Source organism: Alosa sapidissima, chromosome 22, assembly GCF_018492685.1.
Source record: "Alosa sapidissima isolate fAloSap1 chromosome 22, fAloSap1.pri, whole genome shotgun sequence".
Lineage (NCBI taxonomy): Eukaryota > Metazoa > Chordata > Actinopteri > Clupeiformes > Clupeidae > Alosa > Alosa sapidissima.
In genome coordinates, this window is record NC_055978.1 from 30844508 (window position 1) to 30867007 (window position 22500).

At 42.6% G+C, this 22500-nt stretch overlaps 1 protein-coding gene across 1 annotated transcript in view; it reads left to right on the forward strand.

The window, feature by feature from the left end:
* The window catches only part of LOC121696833 (prestin-like), a gene marked incomplete at its 5' end in the record, with an annotated part of 50889 nt that overhangs the window by 9493 nt on the left and 18896 nt on the right, over positions 1-22500 (forward strand). Inside the window, 2 exon segments of the mRNA XM_042077878.1 lie at positions 10102-10277; positions 13906-14070. Coding sequence (XP_041933812.1) covers positions 10102-10277; positions 13906-14070 — 341 coding nt within the window.

Below are 22500 nucleotides of genomic sequence, written 5' to 3' on the forward strand. Positions count from 1 at the left end.
CGTAATAGCCGAATATAAGATAACCCTTGCCTATCCTATTTCAATTAGGCAGCACTACACCACCACGAACAAGCTGTCATTAAGTTTTTGCGTTTAGTAGGCCTACAACTTTTATGACGTGACGTGTCTTAGGCATTTAGCTTCACCATCACGTCAAGTTGTAACGTATGCGCAATGCTCATCTAGGCTATGGATTTAAGTGGCTTAAAGGCAGAAAAAGTGGGATATAGTGCAACTGCTTCCCCAAAACAATTCCTCCATAACTGTGTATTTAATCGTTTGATATGTGGATAACTTTCAGTGGACTAAACAAAAGGTAAAGATTTTGTTATCACAAGGCTAGCTGGTTCGTTATATGGCGAAGCATATAGCCAACTTTGTTTGCAGCAGTGAAGCTGAGTTTGTCGTTAACATTGTTGGTAACTGTCAGGGAATTTAACCCCAACATATAGATACAAGAACCACAACACGTAGTATGGCTTTGCCCACAAACTCTGGTACCAAGAGGAGAGCCTGCTAATGTAAGGAAGAATTCCTCACACCATCAGTCTCTGACTCTGCAGCCCAAAAGCTGTGTCTTTTATTGTACAGATGCACACAGAAAATAGGAAGCAAGACATAGCGACTTCATTGTGATACTCTTATCTCACCCACACACACACACAGACAGGGTGCAGTTCCTGTCTGTCTGGGTGCACACTTACTTCGGTAAAGTTAGATAGAAATTGGCAGATTTGCGGTTCAATAAATCATAAGAGAAACGTTTTCATTGCATAATAGAGAGCTCTATCTTACCGTAGTAAGGTAGACAACAAGCTACAACCCGGTTTTCATCCGAAAGAACCGTGTACATATGTGGATAAATAAAACGCATCCCTGTGAGCATTCTGCTTTCAGCCGAGCATCTAGGGACCGTCTACAAAGTGCAAAACCGAAAGTGGATACAAATACATTTAAATAGCTTCACTGTTATTGAGCCTAGTGCTTCCAAAATCACAGTACACAGCTAGTGCTTCCCTAGCAACACACCTGCCAATTACGGGAAAAACGGACTCACCCTATTTATAATATATTTTTATTGGGGGTAAAATTCAATAGCTTCACTGTTAATGAGCCTAGTACTTCCAAAATCACAACACACATCTAGGGCCTCCCAAACAACATACTACTCCTGCTAATTAGGGGAAAAATGACTTGCCCTATTTATAACATATTTTTAATGGGGGGAAATTCAATAGCTTCGCTGTTATTGAGCCTATTACTTCCAAAATCACTTCACATATCTAGGGCCTCCTAAGCAACATAACGTAATTGGCAGGTATAATGTGTTGCTAGGGAAGCACTAGCTGTGTGCTGTGATTTTGGAAGCACTAGGCTCAATAACAGTGAAGCTATTTAAATGTATTTGTATCCACTTTCGGTTTTGCACTTTGTAGACGGTCCCTACAAGCTCGGCTGAAAGCAGAATGCTCACAGGGATGCGTTTTATTTATCCACATATGTACACGGTTCTTTCAGATGAAAACCGGGTTGTAGCTTGTTGTCTACCCTACTACGGTTAGATCAGAGTTTCCGCTAGAAAAAAATGGTGCCGGTCAAAGTGACCGGCAGAGGTTTCGTTTTCCGGACATTTTGATGATACGCTGGTCAAATATCCTATTATCGCTTCTTAATTAGTCAAGTTAAGGAAAACTGGAGACAGGCTATGTAGCTTAAAGAATGACATAATCAGGCTGAATAGAATGCAACATGTTCAGATAGATAGATAGATACTTTATTGATCCCCAGGGTAAATTCAAGGTGTTCATTAGCCTAACTTACGTAAACATGCCTAACAAGATCTAGCCAGTATCTATGTTTTCATTAACAGCAGAAGTCCGCTTTGTTCATTGTTTTAAAAGGCTACAGTACGTTGTTTGTTGCTGCTACCTACGTCATCTCCAGTGGTTCCACTGTTTAACTTGCACAGATGCGCAAACACAAGAATGACCAGCAATCTCCTTGTCGAGGAGGCCCTAACCCTGCAGATCATAGACATAGAAAGCATAGGCCTACTGTATGCTTTGGGTACAGAACACACGTTGCATGTCCAGCGTACACAGAGAATGACAGTGTCTTGGAGAGGCCGCAACCCCGCAACTCCACTTCCAACGTCATGATTCCGACAGATATGCCCGACACTTCTGCTTTTTATATGGTGGTGGTGGAGTTGACCGGCATCTGAGGCTTCAGGTGTTACCAATTAATCATCATCCATCGCGTCTGGCCTCTGAAAAAACTTTTAAGGCTATTCTGCGTGGGCCTGGCCATGTTTGAACCGCCTCACTCATTTGTTCGTTGTTTAACATGGACGTTTTAAGCGTGCGCTTCCTATTTGAAATGTTTCCTATTTGAAATGCAGCATAGGCTATGCGTGTTGTTTTAATAGCTTTCAAACAGTAGAGCCTGTACATTTAAAAACATAGCCAGAGAATGGATTGCTTAGGCTTACATTTTAAGGCTTATTCTCAAATTCAGATTGCATAGGGGGACGGGATTATTAGCCAATTTCAATCGGACAATTTGACCGGAGAGATTTAATTTTGTCGGACATTTCATTTTTTTTCCGGCCAATGTCCGGTAATTACCGGACAACGGAAACCCTGGGTTAGATAGAGCTCTGTATTATGCAATGAAAACATTTCTCCTATGATTTATTGAACCGCAAAACGCGAATCTTGCGAACCTGCCAATTTCTGTCTAACTTTGCCGAAGTTGCACACTTATAGTGCGGTAGGTTATGTCCATATTCCAGGACAATTGTTCACTTTGTGATACAAGCACCAAAATTGGCATGAATAATCACTAGAACCTACTTTTTGAGGAAAGCACATTAGTCAGCTGAAAATCCAACATGGTGGCCATTTTTCAAGATGGCCGCCACATCAAATGTTGGGATCATACTTAAGTTGGGAAGACTGGTGTGAGAAAAGGCAGATGAAGAGTCCACAGTTTCAATTCTGGGAGCTTGTGATGTCAATGCAATTGGTGATGTTCTCTTTGATCAGGTCTTTCAGAGAAGCAAACTTCACTTTGTATTGTCAATCATTGTCTGCACTCATCCCCTTCTTCTTTGCAAACAATAATGTCAACTATGCTAGATGGCTTTCCATACACCTTAGAGACCTGGTCTCTTTACAATAAACACATCCTCAGTTGGCCAATGAATTTCAGCAAGGGAACTTTGTGGTCCACAAGACCCACAGAGTTTTCCTGATTGGCTTTTGATCAAGCCCATGAACAGGCCAATGCAATTGTCAAAGGTGATGGTGGTGCCATTGGAATAACTGAGAACCCATCAGCCCTAATGTGTGTCTGACAAAACCAAAGTACCACCTAACTGGAAAAGCTTCCTGTGAGACAATGACAACAAGACTGAACTTTTTGGGTTTCTAGCTTACCTAATTGTGACTTGGTGTCCAGACAATTTGGTGATTGTGACCAAAGAAGAAAATGTTCTTTGCATAAACCTGACAGCCTGGAAGGCCTAAGTCCTTGCAACCAGGAAGAGGCTGACACTAGAATCTTTCTGCATGCCCTTCATGCAGTTGCGTGTAACCTGCGTTGTGTTGAACCTGTGCGATTCAGCCCTGCACACGCCCGGATTCGAACCCGCAAACAGCAGCATCTTGGATTGGGAGTTGAGCGTGCTGACAATTGAGCTAAAAGCCCAGGCTACTAGCTTGCATGCCAGCAGCACTCTTGAGGCGTCGGGGAGTGAGGTTTACCAACGTTCCACTCACACAGCTAAGCTACATGCGCAACAGAAGAAATCTGTATTGATTAAGGCCTGTGACACGGATATTCTTGCTATTGCACTCAGTGTTTTTGGGACTCTATGGGATGCAGGCTTAGAGGAGCTGTGGATTGAATTTGGCCATGGTAAGTCTGTCAGATGGCATGCTTTTTGTCCATGCCCTCACTGGTTGTGATGTTGTGTTAGCCTTTCGTGGTAGAGGGAAGTGGACTGCCTGGCAATCCTGAGAAGTGTGCCCTGAAGTGTCTAATGTCTTTGAGAAGCTCAGTCAATACCCACCAGTAATGGATGATGTGGATCTTAGCACACTTGAAGTTTGTCAATGTACAACAAGAACAGCACTGCTGATGGAGTTGATGAAACAAGACTTGACCTGTTTGCACAGAAGCAGAGGTCCTATGATGCCATTCCACCAACAAGGGCATCTCTTGCTAAGCATGTGAAGTGTGCAACCTATCAAGCTGTCTGTATCTGGGGCCAGGCAAGTATATATCAAATGAATATGTCCTGGGTTGGAGGAAAGAAGGTGACAATTGGCAAGTAGTGTGGATGACACTCCCACCAATTGCTGAGAGCTGTCAACAATTGACTAAATGTGTCAAGACTGAATGTCTGGGAAGATGTAAATGCTACAGCATTAGTCTTGAGTGTACTCCTTTGTGTGCCTGCAAATGCAATGATTACATTCATTTGTAATAGAGCCCGACTGATTTATCGGCGGGCAGATATTATCGGCCGATATTAGGCATTTTCCAAACTATCGGTATCGGGATTTATAATGGCCGATAAATGAATATTAAAATAAAATAAAAACGGACGAAACACCCTTCAACCATGTCATGAGTGTTGGCGTTAGTATAGTTTGTCCACCAGAGGGCACTCTACACCCTCCCTGCTGGCAACACTCGTGTATAACGCGCCACACATCCTGCAACCTGCTGATCCAGCCAGAGTCGGGCAGAGAGAACCAGTTATCCGCGAGTGAGATCATCAGTGAAGTGTGTTCATGGTGATTTGGTCACGAGACATACATTGCTTGAAATAACAATTAAAAGAACATCCCCATCAGTTCTCTTAACTCAAATAAGCATGACAAAATTTGTGAAAACAATGTCCAGTTTTGCTGCTGTTAAATAAGCCGAGAGTGAAGCGGAATTAGCTAGTAATTACGTTACGTTGTTACAGTGTAGTTGATGGTCCGTCCTTTTAACTTTTGACAATGTGACTGAAGATGTATTTCTTTAATAGCGTGACAGTTATAGCAGTGAGATGTATCATCTCTCCCCGGCCTGTTATTTTGAAAGCGTACGTTTTACAATTTGCAGTATGACGTTGTGGGTCATTCCACGTCAGTTCAACCAGGGCCCACGCACTTAGGTCTCAAAAAATTCTGAAAAAATTACCAGGTGTACCTATGTTACCCAGGAGACACACTGTAAAATTACTCTTATGTAAGATCAATACTTTCCAAGATACTGCCAGTTTTATAGGGGGAGGGGGTGTCGATTTTGTTCGGCCTCTTTTTTTTTTGTCAAAGTTCACAAGCCCACAGTGCAAGAACTAAACCATGTAGGAGGCTCAAATTGTGCATGCTGGTACATAAATAGGAATAGTATGTAGCAAAATCGTCACGTTTGGTCTGTATAATCCTGCATGGTCATAGCTGTCCCTCAAAGTTGATACAAATTTTATTGGAGTTTTTGGCTGGGCTCTGTTTAAGCCTTCAGAAGACATATTTTTACTCAACATAGGCTCTTGATTTATTTTTCTTACTGAGATAAGTAGAAACACTCACAAAAAACAATGAACAGAAAATAAAACCCTTCAGGGTCTGAACAGCAGACCTCACAAGTCTGAAAAATCATTTTGGTTATCATTTTCAGAGCACCCAAACACGTGGGAATATACAAAGATTTTTTAAATTGTTTTTTCTTTATTCTCCATGATCCCTTCTTTTTGAAAACACCAATTTGACTTGTCTTATGCAAATCTTTCTTTTTTATTTTCCACCCTGAACATGGGCAAAATGCCCCATTGACATCAATATGTTTTATATAGAGTCACCACACTGCCACCTGTGGTTGTATAGAGTAACCTGTATACAACCACACCCTGCAGGTTCCTCTGTTCCACTGTTTTTTTCCCCTCTCTCTCATCGTAAGTGTTTTGTCCAGCACCCAGGATTAGATCGGGATGTGCGTGCGTTTTTTCCTCTTTCCTCTGTTCCACTGTGACAATTATTATTTAAAAATAAACAAGTTTGTTTTTGAAATGCATTATCATATTATTTTAGTCAATACTCATAAATAACTACAAATAACTAATGGTAGGGAAATCTGTTAATGTTTTGTTGCGCGTTTCTGAAAAAAAAAAAAAAAAATATCGGCCGATATACCGGAATATCGGATTTTTAAATCAACAAATATTTGTATCGGTATCGGCCTTCAAAATCCTTTATCGGTCGGGCTCTAATTTGTAATGCAGACATTCTGATATGGCTAGCTACAGAGCAGAGGTGTCACTAGATGTTACTGGGGCCCTGTCTCTTTCCCACACATTTCCTGTTAGTCTTTGTTGTTCTATTGAGGTAATACATGGTACACACACACACACACACACACACACACACACACACACACACACACACACACACACACACACACACACACACACACACACACACACACACACACACACACACACATATATATATATATATATATATATATATATATATATATATATATATATATATATTTATTTATATATTTATTTATTTATTTATTTATTTAAACATGCATTTATGCATTTACTTAGTCGCCCTGCCCCCTCTGAAGTTCAGTTTAAACTAATGATCAAGTGATCATTTCCCGATCAAGCCCTGTCTCTTTCCTGCTAATTTCTTGTCAATCTGCACTATTATATTGAAATTATATATATTAAACTGAAAAAAGAACATGCACATGCCCCTGCTGAAGTAACTGAACCGACATATGTTTTATTAACAAAAAAAAAAACAATTTAATTATGCTAAAATTAGTACTAAAATGTGCTATTTTTCCCATTAATTGTGTCTATCTTCACAATTTAACACATTCTTTGACATTTTATCATATAATTGGAAAGTCTAGACCCTTTTACCTATATTTAGATATCAAGATCATCAAAATGTGATTATCCAATCCCAATCCAAGTCAAGAAACCAAGTATAATGGCTTTCAATGGTGGCCATCTTGGAAAATGGTGGCCATATTGGATTCTTTGCGTGGCTAATTAAGCAATATAGCACGAGTGAGAGTGGGGTTGGTCATGGATATTCCCACGGGTGTTGTTCGGCCGTAGGGTTAGGGCTAGGGTTAGGGCCGCAGGCAACAACAGCCGTGGGAATATCCATGACCAATCCCACGATCACGAGTGCTATATTGCTTTTATACAACAATTCTACCACAAACTAAATAATCTGAAAACACCCCATTATTGTTTAAAAATGTTAATTTCGACATCGTTCTTACGCATCAAAAAATAGTTCCCTTTTCAATAGACAGCGTCTTGGTTGCTAGGTAACCAACATTCCAGACCCCTCGTTACGGGTCTTTGTGGTTTACGTGTCTTCTTGAAAGAAATGTTGAAATCACATTCATATCTAGGTTTGCTGCATGTATGTTACAAGGACACTGGGCCATGTCATGTAAGGGACATGGTACTGCAAAAAAACGGAAACATAGTCTACATTGCAGAACCACTCAACTTTATTAATGTATAGTGAATAAATGTTACACTACTGTGCACAGCCTGACGTGACGATGCTAGCACGTTAGCAGCGGTTAGCTAATTATGCTAACGTTAGTTATCTACAAGTCTCCTCCAAGTGACAATCATATTATACACAATGCTGGCAATGCTGAGAACAATTAGCATCCTCGTTTATCTTACTTACATTGAGTTGACTGTGTGGCTTAATCCACAGATGTGGTGAAGCACTGTTTCGTTATGGTTTGCTAAGGAGTAACCCATTGCTTGAAATAGTGGAGAGCTGGGTGTCAAATCTTCGCATTGTATCGCGGAGTGATTTATTATTAGCTGTGCTGAGTCTGAGTTGAAATGTCCAGGGATATTCCAACTCATGGAACGTCTCTCGGCCAATCAGAAACAAATAAATAGTTCCATAGAACCCAATTGTTGTATAATGTGCTTTTTGGATAAAGTGGGTCCCAAAGAATATTTGTGCCAAGTTTGATGCTTGTGTCACAAAGTGAACGATGGTTTCACTAATCTGCCGCACTATTAACTTGTACTCTCTGTTCTTAGAACTCAGCACAACAACATTTAACTTGAACTCTCTGTTCTTAGAACTCAGCACAACAACATTTAACTTGAACTCTCTGTTCTTAGAACTCAGCACAACAACATTTAACTTGAACTCTCTGTTCTTATAACTCAGCACAACAATATTTCTGCTTACACAAACGTTTCTTCAGTTATGATATATAGTATATTTTTACTACCATATTTCTCTTAAGACTCAGTCAGGACGATGCAAGATCAGGATCCAGGCTTTATTCTTTTCAATGAGGGGCCAGTGGCCCTCAAGGGAGAGAAGTACATGTTTGTTTCACCCAATCATGGATTTCACCAGATTCTCAGTATTCTCTGACTTCTCTGCCTATACAGAAACAGTCTACCATATTTTAAAGTTACACACAAAGAGAAGGAGTGACCTCTAGGTCCAACCCAGTTTGAATATGCAATAGAAAGGGAGGATGAGGATTAGGCCTTCATCAGGTCTGGTCAGCTTCTATTGTCTTTTAATGAAAAACTACCCCCTTTCCTGGGAAGTCCTTCAGAGGCCTGGACACATGCTATTTTACAAACATTAACATTTCACACCTGATAGGCAAAAGGCTATAGACAGGCAAAAGACAGGCTTTCATTGAATTCAAGGATAAACAAAGGATGCTTGCATAGGACAAGGACAGGAGAAATACAGTAGACTATAAAGCTTATTCACAATTCTTTCAGTTAGGAGCAGTAGCCTACTGTTTTTTTTATGTTGCATTCATTTTCATTGGCAAAAGCTAGCCTGATATGCATGAGAACCTATATAGATTTGAGGGAGCTGCAGGTGTTAGCATCAGCACGGTCATATTAACACAGCAGGCACTAGCCCAGTGAAGGATCGTGTAAACCCCATCCCCAGAAACCAGTTTCAAACCAAGCTTGCACTGATATGCATGATCACTGATCAAATTGCTATTTTCTGACAGGATGAGCACAACCATGCAGGTTCTCTGAATCTCAAGCTCTTTAGCCTGGCCCTAGCATCTTTATGCTGTATTCACAGCACGGTGAATGACAAACAGTGACAAAATGCTGTTGTTTATGAGTTCATAGCCTGGTTATTTATCAAGGACTATATCACGTTTTATATGTTATTATGATCACTCGCATCGCATTACCATGGGGTTACTGTGTGAGAAATCGTTGGGGAGAAAACTCAAACAAGTTAATGTTAGACTTAGACTAGCTGTGTTACAGTTTCTCGTTGCAAAATTAAAATCTCCATGCGCTTTTGTAGGCTACACGCAGTCTCAAAAACACTGTTTAGAGCTCTTGAGTCACGTACTAGGTCATTTTTTTTTATAACGATAATTTAGATAGGCCTAGGCTACACTTATGGTGTGGGTGCTATTGCGTTTTCTAAAGAATCTCCCGTCTTGGTTTTGTACAGAAATTAATATTAAGTGACACATACGTAAAAGGGAGAAAAAAAGCTCACCTTCCGATATTTAGCAGGCTACGGTCTGGAATTTAATTTAATATTGTTGTAATGGTAGGATAACTACAGTTTACACAATAATTACACTGTGTTATAAATATTGTATATCAATGAATTTATTGTCTGTCAATTACCCAAAATTGTGGCTCTGTCTCTCATTGAACAGTAGCTTATTTAATGCATTCTAATCCATTGTCAATCACTTCCGGGAACTTTTTGAAGTTTACATGAACCACGTGACCTGAACAAATTTTGAACACCCATTGTCGCAACTCTACCTGTATATGGCTCTGGGTGCAACGTTATATCTCAGGACCCGGAGTTGGTATAGTTCTTTGGGAGGGGTGTGCGTGTGTGTGTGTGTGTGTGTGTGTCTCTCTCTCTGAGAACCATTACAGGTGATTGGCCAATCAGGAGATCTCGTGGACATGTCATTATTAGACCAGTCAGATTGTTTTCTGATTGTTTTCTCACCTCAGTTACTAACCAATTAGCGTTCTCTATATGTCTATGTCCCGCCTCCCTGCAGGAACCTTCGCTGTGATTAGTCTGATGATTGGGGGCGTGGCCGTGAGGGAAGCCCCAGACTTCATGTTCTATGTTCCGGGCAACGGAACCAACTCAACAGTTCTAGATGTGGACGCAAGAGATGCCAGAAGGGTCCAGCTGGCAGTGGCACTCACTACTTTAGTAGGGCTCATCCAGGTAACACACACACACACACACACACACACACACACACACCTTCAGTGGGGCTCATCCAGGTAACACACACACACACACACACACACCTTCAGTGGGGCTCATCCAGGTAACACACACACACACACACACACACACACACACACACACCTTCAGTGGGGCTCATCCAGGTAACACACACACACACACACACACACACACACCTTCAGTGGGGCTCATCCAGGTAACACACACACACACACACACACACACACACCTTCAGTGGGGCTCATCCAGGTAACACACACACACACACACACACACACACACCTTCAGTGGGGCTCATCCAGGTAACACACACACACACACACACACACACACACACCTTCAGTGGGGCTCATCCAGGTAACACACACACACACACACACACACACACACCTTCAGTGGGGCTCATCCAGGTAACACACACACACACACACACACACACACCTTCAGTGGGGCTCATCCAGGTAAAACGCATGCAAAGAGACACGTGGCTGTCGGATGTGGCCACTTGGCGTCTGAATAGACACACACACACACACACACACACACACACACAGAACCACAGCTACCTTGAATTGCTTGAATTGGAACAACATCAGTGTAAAAATATCTCAGTTGCAGACCCCCCCCTTCCTTCCACAGTCAATCGGCAAATCTAACATCGGTAAGATCAACCTCTGACAATGGGAGCCTGGTGGAAAACCAGCTGACTCACCAAGTCATCACTATCTCACTATCTATTCACTTCATTGTGGCACAACGCAACATTCACGCTAAAAAAACAAACCTGTCCACTTCTCCACACACACGCACACACACACACACACACACACACACACACACACGCATATCTATTCCACATGGAATAAAAAGGGCATCTCACACCTTCACTATTTCATAACAATCAACTCGTCATTTGGTACTCGCATGCAGATCTACGGGGTTGGGAGAGACCAATTTCTTCAATACCAACAACTCAAACTAAGAATTAAAGAAAAAGTAAATCTAAACAATAATACCCTACGACCATCTCAGTTAATTGAAGAACTCGTCGAAATCAACAGTCAAAAGTTAGTATCTAAATTGTATTCACTTATTTCCACCTTCAACAACAGTCAAATGACTACTTCCACGCAGTCTGGCTTTGCCAACCAGTTCACTCCCTATGGGTAAGGGTTACTGAAACACTCTCCACCATCCGGAGTTGCAGGATCCCAGCAGTAGCACCACTCGATCACTAAGAAAGTAGTTCTCCAAAACTGGACATCTAAGACCTCATGCCACATCACTCACTGGACCAACCTGATTGCAGAATACATTTCAATGGAAAACACATATCACCTCGTCATGCCATAACATATGTCAGCCTTTGAAGATACCTGGAACCCATTCATAATAACCTTGTCTACCTGTCTTGTCTCTTTCTCTTGTCTACCCGTCTTGTCTCTTGTCTACCCGTCTTGTCTCTTGTCTACCCGTCTTGTCTCTTGTCTACTTGTCTTGTCTCTTTCTCTTGTCTACCCGTCTTGTCTCTTGTCTACCTGTCCTGTCTCTTGTCTTCTTGTCTCTTTCTCTTGTCTACCCGTCTTGTCTCTTGTCTACCTGTCCTGTCTCTTGTCTTCTTGTCTCTTTCTCTTGTCTACCCGTCTTGTCTCTTGTCTACCTGTCTTGTCTACTTGTCTTGTCTCTTGTCTACCTGTCTTGTCTACCTGCCTTGTCTCTTGTCTACCTGTCTTGTCTACCTGCCTTGTCTCTTGTCTACCTGTCTTGTCTACCTGCCTTGCCTCTTGTCTACCTGTCTTGTCTACCTGCCTTGCCTCTTGTCTACCTGTCTTGTCTCTTGTCTACCTGTCTTGTCTACCTGCCTTGCCTCTTGTCTACCTGTCTTGTCTCTTGTCTACCTGCCTTGCCTCTTGTCTACCTGTCTTGTCTCTTGTCTACCTGCCTTGTCTCTTGTCTACCTGTATTAAAAATAAAGTTGTCCTCCAAAGAGGGGGTGGTGGTGGTGGGATAAAAAAAACAATAAAAAAAAAACAATAAAAAAAAAAAACATTTCCTTTCCCATGTGCGCTCTAGAAATTGTCCGTTCCCCATATGCGCAAAAATGTGCGGTAGTGAATACGGTAATAACAGCAACATGGTGAAATGAGAATTTGTTATGGACGGTGTGTGTGTGTGTGTGTGTGTGTGTTTTGTTAGGGATGCAGTGTGTTTTCACAGCTAACTTGGAGCAGAAGCTGCTATGGCCGTGTGTGTGTGTGAGAGAGAGAGAGAGTTCAGGGCTTATTTACACTACACAGCAGGCTGTGGGAAACGCGCACAAAGAGGAACACTCAGCAGGCAGCTGTCCTGAATTACACACAGACACACACACACACACACACACACACACACACACACACACACACACACACACACACAGTGGAGGAACCCACAGGCCAAGCAAACACAGCACTCACACAGCAGAGCTGGTCTGCAAATACAGAAAGCACAACACACACGTCACACATACGCACCACACACACGTCAAACATACACACACGTCACACATACACACCACACACACACACACACACCACACACATACACACAACACACACGTCACACATACGCACCACACACACGTCACACGTACACGCAACACACACGTCACACATACGCACAACACACACATCACACATACGCACAACACACACACGTCACACGTACACGCAACACACACGTCACACATACGCACAACACACACATCACACATACGCACAACACACACACGTCACACATACACACCACACACACGTCAAACATACACACACGTCACATACACACCACACACACACACACACACATCACACACACACCACACACACGTCAAACATACACACACGTCACATACACACCACACACACACACACACACATCACACACACACCACACACACGTCAAACATACACACACGTCACACATACACACCACACACACACACACATCACACACACACCACACACACGTCACACATACACACCACACACACATCACCCACACACACACCACACACACGTCACACATACACCACACATACACGCAACACGCGTCACACATACGCACAACACACACGTCACACATACACACCTCACATACACACCACACACACACTACACATACACATCACATACACCCAACACACACATCACACATACACATCACACAACACACCCAAACACACACGTCACACATACACACAACACACATCACACAACACACATATCACATATACACCCAAACACACATGTCATTCTACTGATTACAGTACAGACCCACTGATACATTATTACCATTATGCTCTGTGTGTGTGTGCCTCTGTTGCCTGTGTGTGTGTGTGTCCTGGCCTATGTGTGTATGCTGCTGTCTTATCTGTCTGTTTATAAATGTGTGTGTGTGTGTGTGTGTGTGTGTAGCATGCCGTGTGTGTCTATGTGTGTATGATGCTGTCTTATCTGTCTCATTATAAATGTTTGTGTGTGTTCTCTGCACAGCTGTTGCTGGGGGTTCTGCGGTTTGGCTTCATGGCGATCTAATGTGTGTGTGTGTGTGTGTGTTCTCTGCACAGCTGTTGCTGGGGGTTCTGCGGTTCGGCTTCGTGGCGATCTACCTGACGGAACCTCTGGTGCGCGGCTTCACCACCGCGGCTGCCGTGCACGTGTTCATATCACAGCTCAAATACCTACTGGGCATCAGGACACAGAGATACAGTGGACCGCTGTCTGTACTGTGGGTGAGAACACACACACACACACACACACACACACACACACACACACACACACACACACACACACACACACACACACACACACACACACACACACACACACATGAACCGTTTCTGCCGACCCACCACTTGCCCCCTGACAACTCCCTTTCCCTGGATAATTCCAAGGCCGGACTATTTGCACTCAAAAACAAATCGCACCTTCCCACCTCTGTGACATCTTAAAAGAAGTCGAGAGGACTCCTAACTCACAGACCTATTCACAAACCGGTTTTGTGGCATTTCGACAGGAGCTTCCAATCGTGAGGAAGCAATTTTGCATTGTAGGCATAACTAACATGCAATAACGCCACCAACAACAACCAAAACTAGGCTACTCATTGTCAACATGTAAATTAAATGTAACATTATTGTGAATCAAATTAAAATGTTCTCTTTTGCAAACGTAGGCATAGTAACAGATTAATTTAATAATGTTACAAAGATACTACATCAATCCGTATGTTTTTTTGCCTTACTCTTGATTCATTTAGGCTAGGCCTTTTTATTCAGTTATTCATCATCTTCCGTCCTTGTGTAGCGCACGCATTCTCAGACCTGTCACCTGCCACTCATCATCGTAAGGGAGGTGTTTGGAATCATTCCCGCGTTACAATCATCAGCCAATCAAGGTGGTCACTTCAGTCAAGCTCATGCATGAGTAACAACGTCATCCATAGCAACGAAGACTCACTCACTCTTAGTCAAAGATTCTAGAGCGCTCCGCTCCAGAATCTGGGGCTCGTTTCTAGAAAGCGTTGTTTGCTAACTTGCGTCGCAACCTTGGTAGTTCGCTCCATCGTTCTTGGATTTGGTGTTTCTAGAAAGGGTAGTTCGAACTCTCAATCGCAAACAAGGACGCAAAGTTTGGTCGTTTGAACTACTGCCCCTAGGCAGTCGCACTTGTGTCGTTCCTTGGTAGTTGCTGTTGGTGTCTGGAGCGCCTAACCAAAAATCACAACCGCCTAACCAAAAATTACGAAGTGGATGTTTATCTTGTGACTCAATGATTGATCTATCCTGTAGCTTTATTTTGATTAAGAGACTGACTCCCCTACTTCGCTCATTCTTGCTATTTATGTTAATTTGAGTATTGCCTTGCTTTTTGATAAACTAGTATTATAATCTTCACATACTCTTAAAATCAGCACAGTGATAAATGGTGTAGTGGCTAAAGCAGGTGTCTTGTTAGCCCAGCGTTGTAGGTTCGATTTTCTTATGATGTGAGATTTGCTTCTCGCTACCTGCAGGTGAACTAATGTGACAAACAGATTCAATTGTTTTTGACTGACGTCTTGTACCTATGGTCTCTCGATGTAGAGTAACTATATACATAAATATGTATGGTCAAAACCTATTGTTGTGTCTCGTAGGCCCACTCTTACTCAGAGGTGAAAAGAAGAGATAGGATGCGAACCCCGGCCGACGCGCTGCCGTTAAGCCATGAGACAATAAAAAACATATGCGATACCTAGACATTCGTCCAGGCTATATATTTTTTCCAACATAGATATTTAACACAAATAATGACACATAATGGTCAGCTTCAGTAAAATGTTTTATATACTTGCAATAGGTTTAGGTTTTTGCAGATGACTATGACAATGCCAGCATTAATCACTCGGTTTAAATTAGAAAAATGTCAGCATAGGCCCTGGCAGAGAATTTCTAGAGGGTGGGGTATTACACGTTGCCGCTGTTTCCACCAATGATGTGTATCGCTGCATCATCAACAACGTTGTTGGAACTACAGTGTTCGACGTCGGAGGTAGCGAATTGCAACACAGGTACGATGCTTTCTGGAAACAGGTGTACCAATGTCGTTGTTTGGTCGCAAGTTGGTGGTTGAGCAACGTCGTTGCTAACTTTTCTAGAAACGACCCCCTGTTCAGGAGTTGTCATTTTTCCTTACTAAGAGTAGGTCTGAATAAGGTGAATAACTTAATAAGAGAAACTCCTAGCTAAAATATTTTATTGCTATTTAGGAGTAGCCTACTCCTAGTGGTAAGATCAAAGGCTTTGTGAATATGGCCCCTGGTGTCTAACCCAATGCATAGCCCATTTACACAAAATAATGGTCGAATATTAGGCTACTGATGATCATTGTTATTTAAGAACATGCAGTGCGTGTAGGGCACCAAAAACATCATACCGCACATTGTGGCGGGTCTGTTATTTAACCTACTTACTGTAGGCTGCGCAAACCACAGTCCTTTATTTTGCATTCGAGGCAGGCCTTCTGTTGAAGAATTTTATATTAAGCCTGCGCTAACAGTAATCCTCCTGCCCCCGATACCACAGCTGTGGATAGTGTGGAATGTTCAAGTAATAACACAATCCAATGTGTGTCTCAATTGTCCCCCGCTGACCACCTCACACATTTCTCTAGATTTTGCAACGACCTTACATGACACAATGTCATAAAATGCCAGTTTTTAGGACACAGAATAATGTTTGTAATGATACCAGTTAGGCCTACGTTTAACAGTAACATAAGTGTAATGAGCTATTCATTGTCGAAGGTGCATGGTGAAGTGAAATTCTTACTTTGGAAAACAAACCTTTGCCGATATCATTGGATAGGGGACAGGCCTACTTGTTTATTTTTTACGTAGCCTACAATGGCCAGTTCAGACAAAGCCGAAATGACTCATTTTGAAACATTTGTATGGTTATATTGCTTGACTTCAATCCCAGAGAGTAGGAGCGCTCTTTGAAGCTTGGGATAATGTGGTACAGTTACTACAGTAACAGTATTTTATTTTACTTCTTATGGAATATTTTTTTTTTTTCACTTTTATAAAGGCTTTGTTTGAATGCTGTTGGAACAAATAGTAGTTGATTATAAAGGCAACTTTTTGTTGCAATATTCTGTGTGTTCTGGACTGCAGGTAACTTGTTAAGCCAGTGGTTCTCAAACTTTTTCTTTCATTCCCCACTTTGATCAAGGAGGCATTGACTGATGATAGTGGAGATAACGTGTTATCTCGAGGCCTTTGCAAGTCAGCATCTCCGACGGTAGTCTACCCTATTAAAAATGTCCCAAACGGAGAGCCATACTTTATTGTTTTAACGATCTCTATGCTACTCACCAAAATGTAGGCATGGGAACATGATGAAGTATCCAACTGTCGTGTCGTGTGTTAAATTATTGTGATTACGAGCCAGTGGTTTTCAAACATTATGCGTGACTCGGACATCTAACGAAATGCAACAGGCTCATATCGTCCTCGCATTCGCAAAATGAGGACATACAGACTGCTCAGATAACAGGTGTACCTCCAGTTTTGCCGGTTTTAGTCAAGTTATAGGCCTGTTTTTCTGCATTCTGCATTTTGCAATGAGCAGTGCTTTCCCTTTTGAATTGGAAATGCTCTGTGTCATTGTGTGTGTGTGTGTGTGTGTGTGTGTGTTTCTATGAATTGTTAATCCGGCCCTGCCCCCAACAACTCACCTATTGTCCAGGAGGAGGAGGGGCCTAAGGCCTGGACAAAGTCATCAACAGTCATAGCACTGAAGGGAGAGGCAACTGGCATGTGATCTCCCCACGGGCCAATGGATGTACAAGTTTTCTCCTGTGCCTACGATATTTAATCCAGTCTTTTGTCAAGTTGCAAATTGCTATTCGTTTTAACATAAACATACATTTTTATGATAGTATGAAGTACTTTTTGTATAGGCTACTATCTTAATTGGTTTATACTCAATACTTGACCTATGGCTATTGCATCTTTCTATTGCAAGTGAGAATGTGGCAGGTGATCTACTGTAGCCTATAGGCTTCATAAAATAAAATAAACAGGGGTGCGTTTCCCGTACAACTACGGAGGTTAGCTTTTTACTAACGTGGTACGATGCATCGTTCAACTAACCAACATGTACGTTACGACTGTTTCCCAAAACTGTCGTACTTACATAGTACTTGTAAGTTTGGACCATGATCGTTTCCAAACTTCAGTAGTCTGGACTAAGGTGGTTAATGACGTTTAGTAGCACGTGACGGGCACACCTGCACATACAGTAAGAGACTTAATGATGGACTACCTCAGTTTAATCCGTGAAATCTGTTTTTCTCAGGGTCATCACGTTTTTCATCGGTTCATATAGACTGACCTTGTAAATAACCACTGCTTTGAATTAACGTTTAACACGTGTCATTTACATGTGGAGGGGAGGGAAGTGGCAGTGCTTTTTTGCGGAAGTCAGCCAAATATGAATGTAATTCTGCGGCATAAAGCAGATGTATTTGTTTATTGTACAGAAAAATAAAAATGACATGTCAAGCAGTCAATTGACTACATTGCAGTCAAGAAGTAGGGCGAATTAATTTACGAAACCAAAACGAGGGTCATAGTTGTCTAAGCCTCTATTGCGTAGCCTGTTAAAAACGTCAGATAGTATTAAATCGCCAACAACATTGTTTTCTGCAGAAGCCTACCCAAGGCTACAGATTAATTCTGAACAGTTATTTCTCTACTGGCTCAATTATCACACAAGACACTGTTTTGATTTGCGTAGTTGCGTTATCCCCAACACTGACAATAATGTAGACAGCAAATTAAGATATTTTTTTGTTTTGTGGAGCGGCACCGGTAGGCGATCAAAAGCAGATTTCGATTTTCGTTACCACCGTGTAGTCAAGCCTTAAGACATACCCAAGTAGCCTAAATCGAGGTAATGTTTAATTATGCATGATTTATTTTGTTATTGAATTCGTAGGCTGGGATTCCTCTCGGCAACAATTATGTTTAACGTAGCCTCCTGCTTTTTCAGAAGGGGCGGCAGGCAGGCTGACAGAGCGATGTACAGTGGCAGAGCGACGCACAGTGGCTGAAAGTGGTACTAAAGCTTCACGCAGCTTTACGCCTCGTAATGCGCGACTGAAGTGGCCATTTGAAAGCAACGCCCACTGTATTATACCGGATACGTAATCATCCCACCTCTTGTAACTTTCAGCTCAGGTGCTTTAAACACCATGTCATATTCTCCACACCTGACTATCATATGCATTTGTCATGTATACAGACCTTACTGTCCTGTATTGACCCTAGGCAGATGGGTCAGGCCCTTGAGTCGCTCGAGGTTTCTTCCTATATGCATCTCCAACTCTAGGGAGTTTTTCCTCACCCCGGTTCCCCTGTTCCCCTGTTACCCATGGGCCTCTCTCTCTCTCGCCCCTGTTCCCCATGGGCCTCTCTCTCTCTTTCTTTTCTTCCTTTCTTTCCTTTCTCTCTGATTGCCTACATTCTGTAAAGCACCATGATACATGTGTAATGTTTTGGCGCTCTATAAGCACAATAAATTGAAATTGTTTGTTAGCGATGGTTTTGTGTCGTTGCCTGGTGACCAACATCTCACTCCAGTGCGCATCCTGCGCGACACCGGTGCTGCGCAATCATTCATCGTGCGCAGTGTTTTACCGCTGTCTCAAAAGACAAAAACTGGTGAGAATGTGTTGGTCCGTGGTTTCGAGATGGGCTTTACTGTTGTTCCACTCCATTGCATAGACTTGAAGTCCAGTGAGGTTAACGGCAGCGTTGCTGTCGGAGTCTGTCGATCTTTGCCCATTCCTGGCATTTCTGTCATACTGGGTAATGATTTAGCTGGTGGTAATGTGTGGAATCAATTAAGTTCAAAAGTTCTTCCTCTAGTGGTTGCTGAGCCTGGCAAGCCAACAGAATAGATCACGAGTGCGTGAAGGATCCTGAAGGTATACCTGTCCACGCAGCTACATGCGCTATGACTAAAGGGGAAGGAGGAAAGCTCGTCCTCTCTCATCAAGTCAGATTTTTGTGATTCTGTCTTTGCCGCTCCACACCAATGGGTGCTGAAGCGTCTGACCAACTTGTTCTGCTCAAAACCCCCATGGTCTAAACGGTGTCAAAGAGCATTTAGACCACCTGCATAAGAAAGGCTTGCAAGCATCTGACGTGGTGTAGCTTGATCAGCTTTTAACATCAGGGTCAAGCTGGTACCGATAAAGTTGTGGCACACGCTTTATCTGTTTGTACCTTAGTCAATGGGGGCAGCTGTGGCCCACTGGTTAGCACTCTGGACTTGTAACCGGAGGGTTGCTGGTTCGACCAGTGGGCCACAGCTGAAGTGCCCTTGAGCAAGGCACCTAACCCCTCACTGCTCCCCGAGCGCCGCTGTGGTTGCAGGCAGCTCACTGCGCCGGTATTAGTGTGTGCTTCACCTCACTGTGTGCTGTGTTTCACTAATTTACGGATTGGGTTAAATGCAGAGACCAAATTTCCCTCACGGGATCAAAAGAGTATATATACTTATACTTATACTTAATGTTTTCATGCCTACAGTTAGGAATTAACCGGTTCATTTTTTTTCCCCTGTATTTTGTGTGTGTGTGCAGGGTTTCCCGCAGCACTTTGCAGTCAAGGCGGCCGCCTTGGCAAAACAAGCCTGCCGCCTTAACTACGTCGTCAAAAAAAAAAAAAACGTGTTACTTTGTCCTGTTTTCTCCCTTTCATTCCAAACCGTGACCAACGCCAATCTCCCGTCTCCGCAGAACGCATTAAAAAATAAGAAGAAACGTGTCATGAATCGGAAAATAATCAGATTTTATAATCTTTACATATGTGATATGCCTCCGAATCAGAGCTAGTGAGCGGAGCTGAGCGGTGCAAATACCTCTCCTCGCTCCTCGTTCTCAAGAATCAGTCAAATCGCGAACAGCCACAGCTCCGTTAAATTGTCAGGTGTGATGAAATGCGTTCATATTCCACTTTTTATGTCATAAACGTTGCAGGCCTATGGAAAGGTTTAGTGGTAGGGTTATCCAATGATCAAGTTGTTGCTTCAATTTGTGTTTTAATTTAAGCGACGCACCGATGCTGGGTTCATCAGTTTAAAATATTTAGCCGACTGCGTGATTTGTCATTTTCGTTCTTTTGGCAATTAATCCCGACTGATCCCTTTAGTTAACGTTGCCAAGCTTGTTTGTTGTTGCAGTATCAGTGTTGCAGTCTTTTAAAATAAATGTTCTGAGTGAAATATATTTCCATTGCTCTTAGTTCTTTGGTACCGGGGAGCTAAATTGACCTGACGCGAATTTGACTGGAGAAGCGGCCGAGTAAACAGCCCCCTGCTCACAGCACAGTGTTGACTAAGACTGACAATAGACGGGCCTAGGCCGTCCAGGCCCATCCGTGCCTACGCGTATGCTTTCTAAATTATTCAGCTAACTCCATCCCCATCAACGAACTCCGGCTATATGGCCAATATCTTTGAAATGTAACGGTCTTGGTTTTATTAGTGGGCCTCAGACTCGTGGTGTGAGCGGTATGGGAGCGGAACAGAGCGGCCACTCCGGCCTCTAAATTAAAAAGCGCTCCGCGCTCAAATTCCATCCATATTACACAAAACTATAAAATGATCTAAACTTCATTCATACTCTCGGTGTATAGATCAGGACAGACTTGCGGAACAGGCTGCAGGTCAACAGTCTGACAGCCTCCATGAAGATAAGCATTAATGGTCCAATAGTAAAACAGTGCAATTACCAAAGGGCCCTTGAAATGATCTTTTTAAAGCCAAGGAGGATGGCTTGTAACAATGCTAGTTGTCAGCTCTGACATAAGTAGTGACTGATCACATTTGCACATTTTGTTGTTTTGCACTTTCTTTTGCACTTGTTCTATAGTTTGTAATAGTCTTTGTTAAAATTGCACAAATTACACAAATATTTTGAAATATTTGTATACTGTTGTATAGTTTGTTTGGTGTTGTTACTTTGTTCTTTGTTAACTGTTATTTTGAGAAGCTGGTTATTTATTTATAATGTAGTGTTTAATAACACATTTCCTGCGGGAAACCCTGGTGTGTGTAAGAGAGTACGAGTGTGTGTTACGGTGTGTGTGGTGTTTGTTCACTTTAATATTACAGTATGGCTGTATTATTTTCTTGCATCCTATGCAGTGGACGTTGTGCAAAGCATGATGGCGGTTTTGTTGTATATAGTTCATCATTAAATTGTGGAGACTATAGTCACCATTTCGGTGTGGAGGTGTTACGCCCCTCTTCTACCCATAGGTGGCGTAGTTTCTGTCATGTCCTTTTTGGCTGCTCTGCCTGTGTTCTGTTTGCTTATTATCTTCAGGTGTGACCTGTGTGAGCTTCTCCCTATATACCTGTGCCTGGCGGTCTGCTTGAGGCCTTTTGCCATTTGCGTTGGCCTTGTGGGTTTGTGAGAGGGTGTGTGTGTGTGCGTTGGCCTTGTGGGTTTGTGAGAGGGTGTGTGTGTGTGTGCGTGTGTGTGTGTGTGTGTGTGTGTGTGTGTGTGTGTGTGCGTTGGCCTTGTACCAAGACCGAATGTCCTCCACACTCACTAGGTCGTGCCGTCGTTTCTCTACATTGTTTATTTTCAGTTGTCCTTAC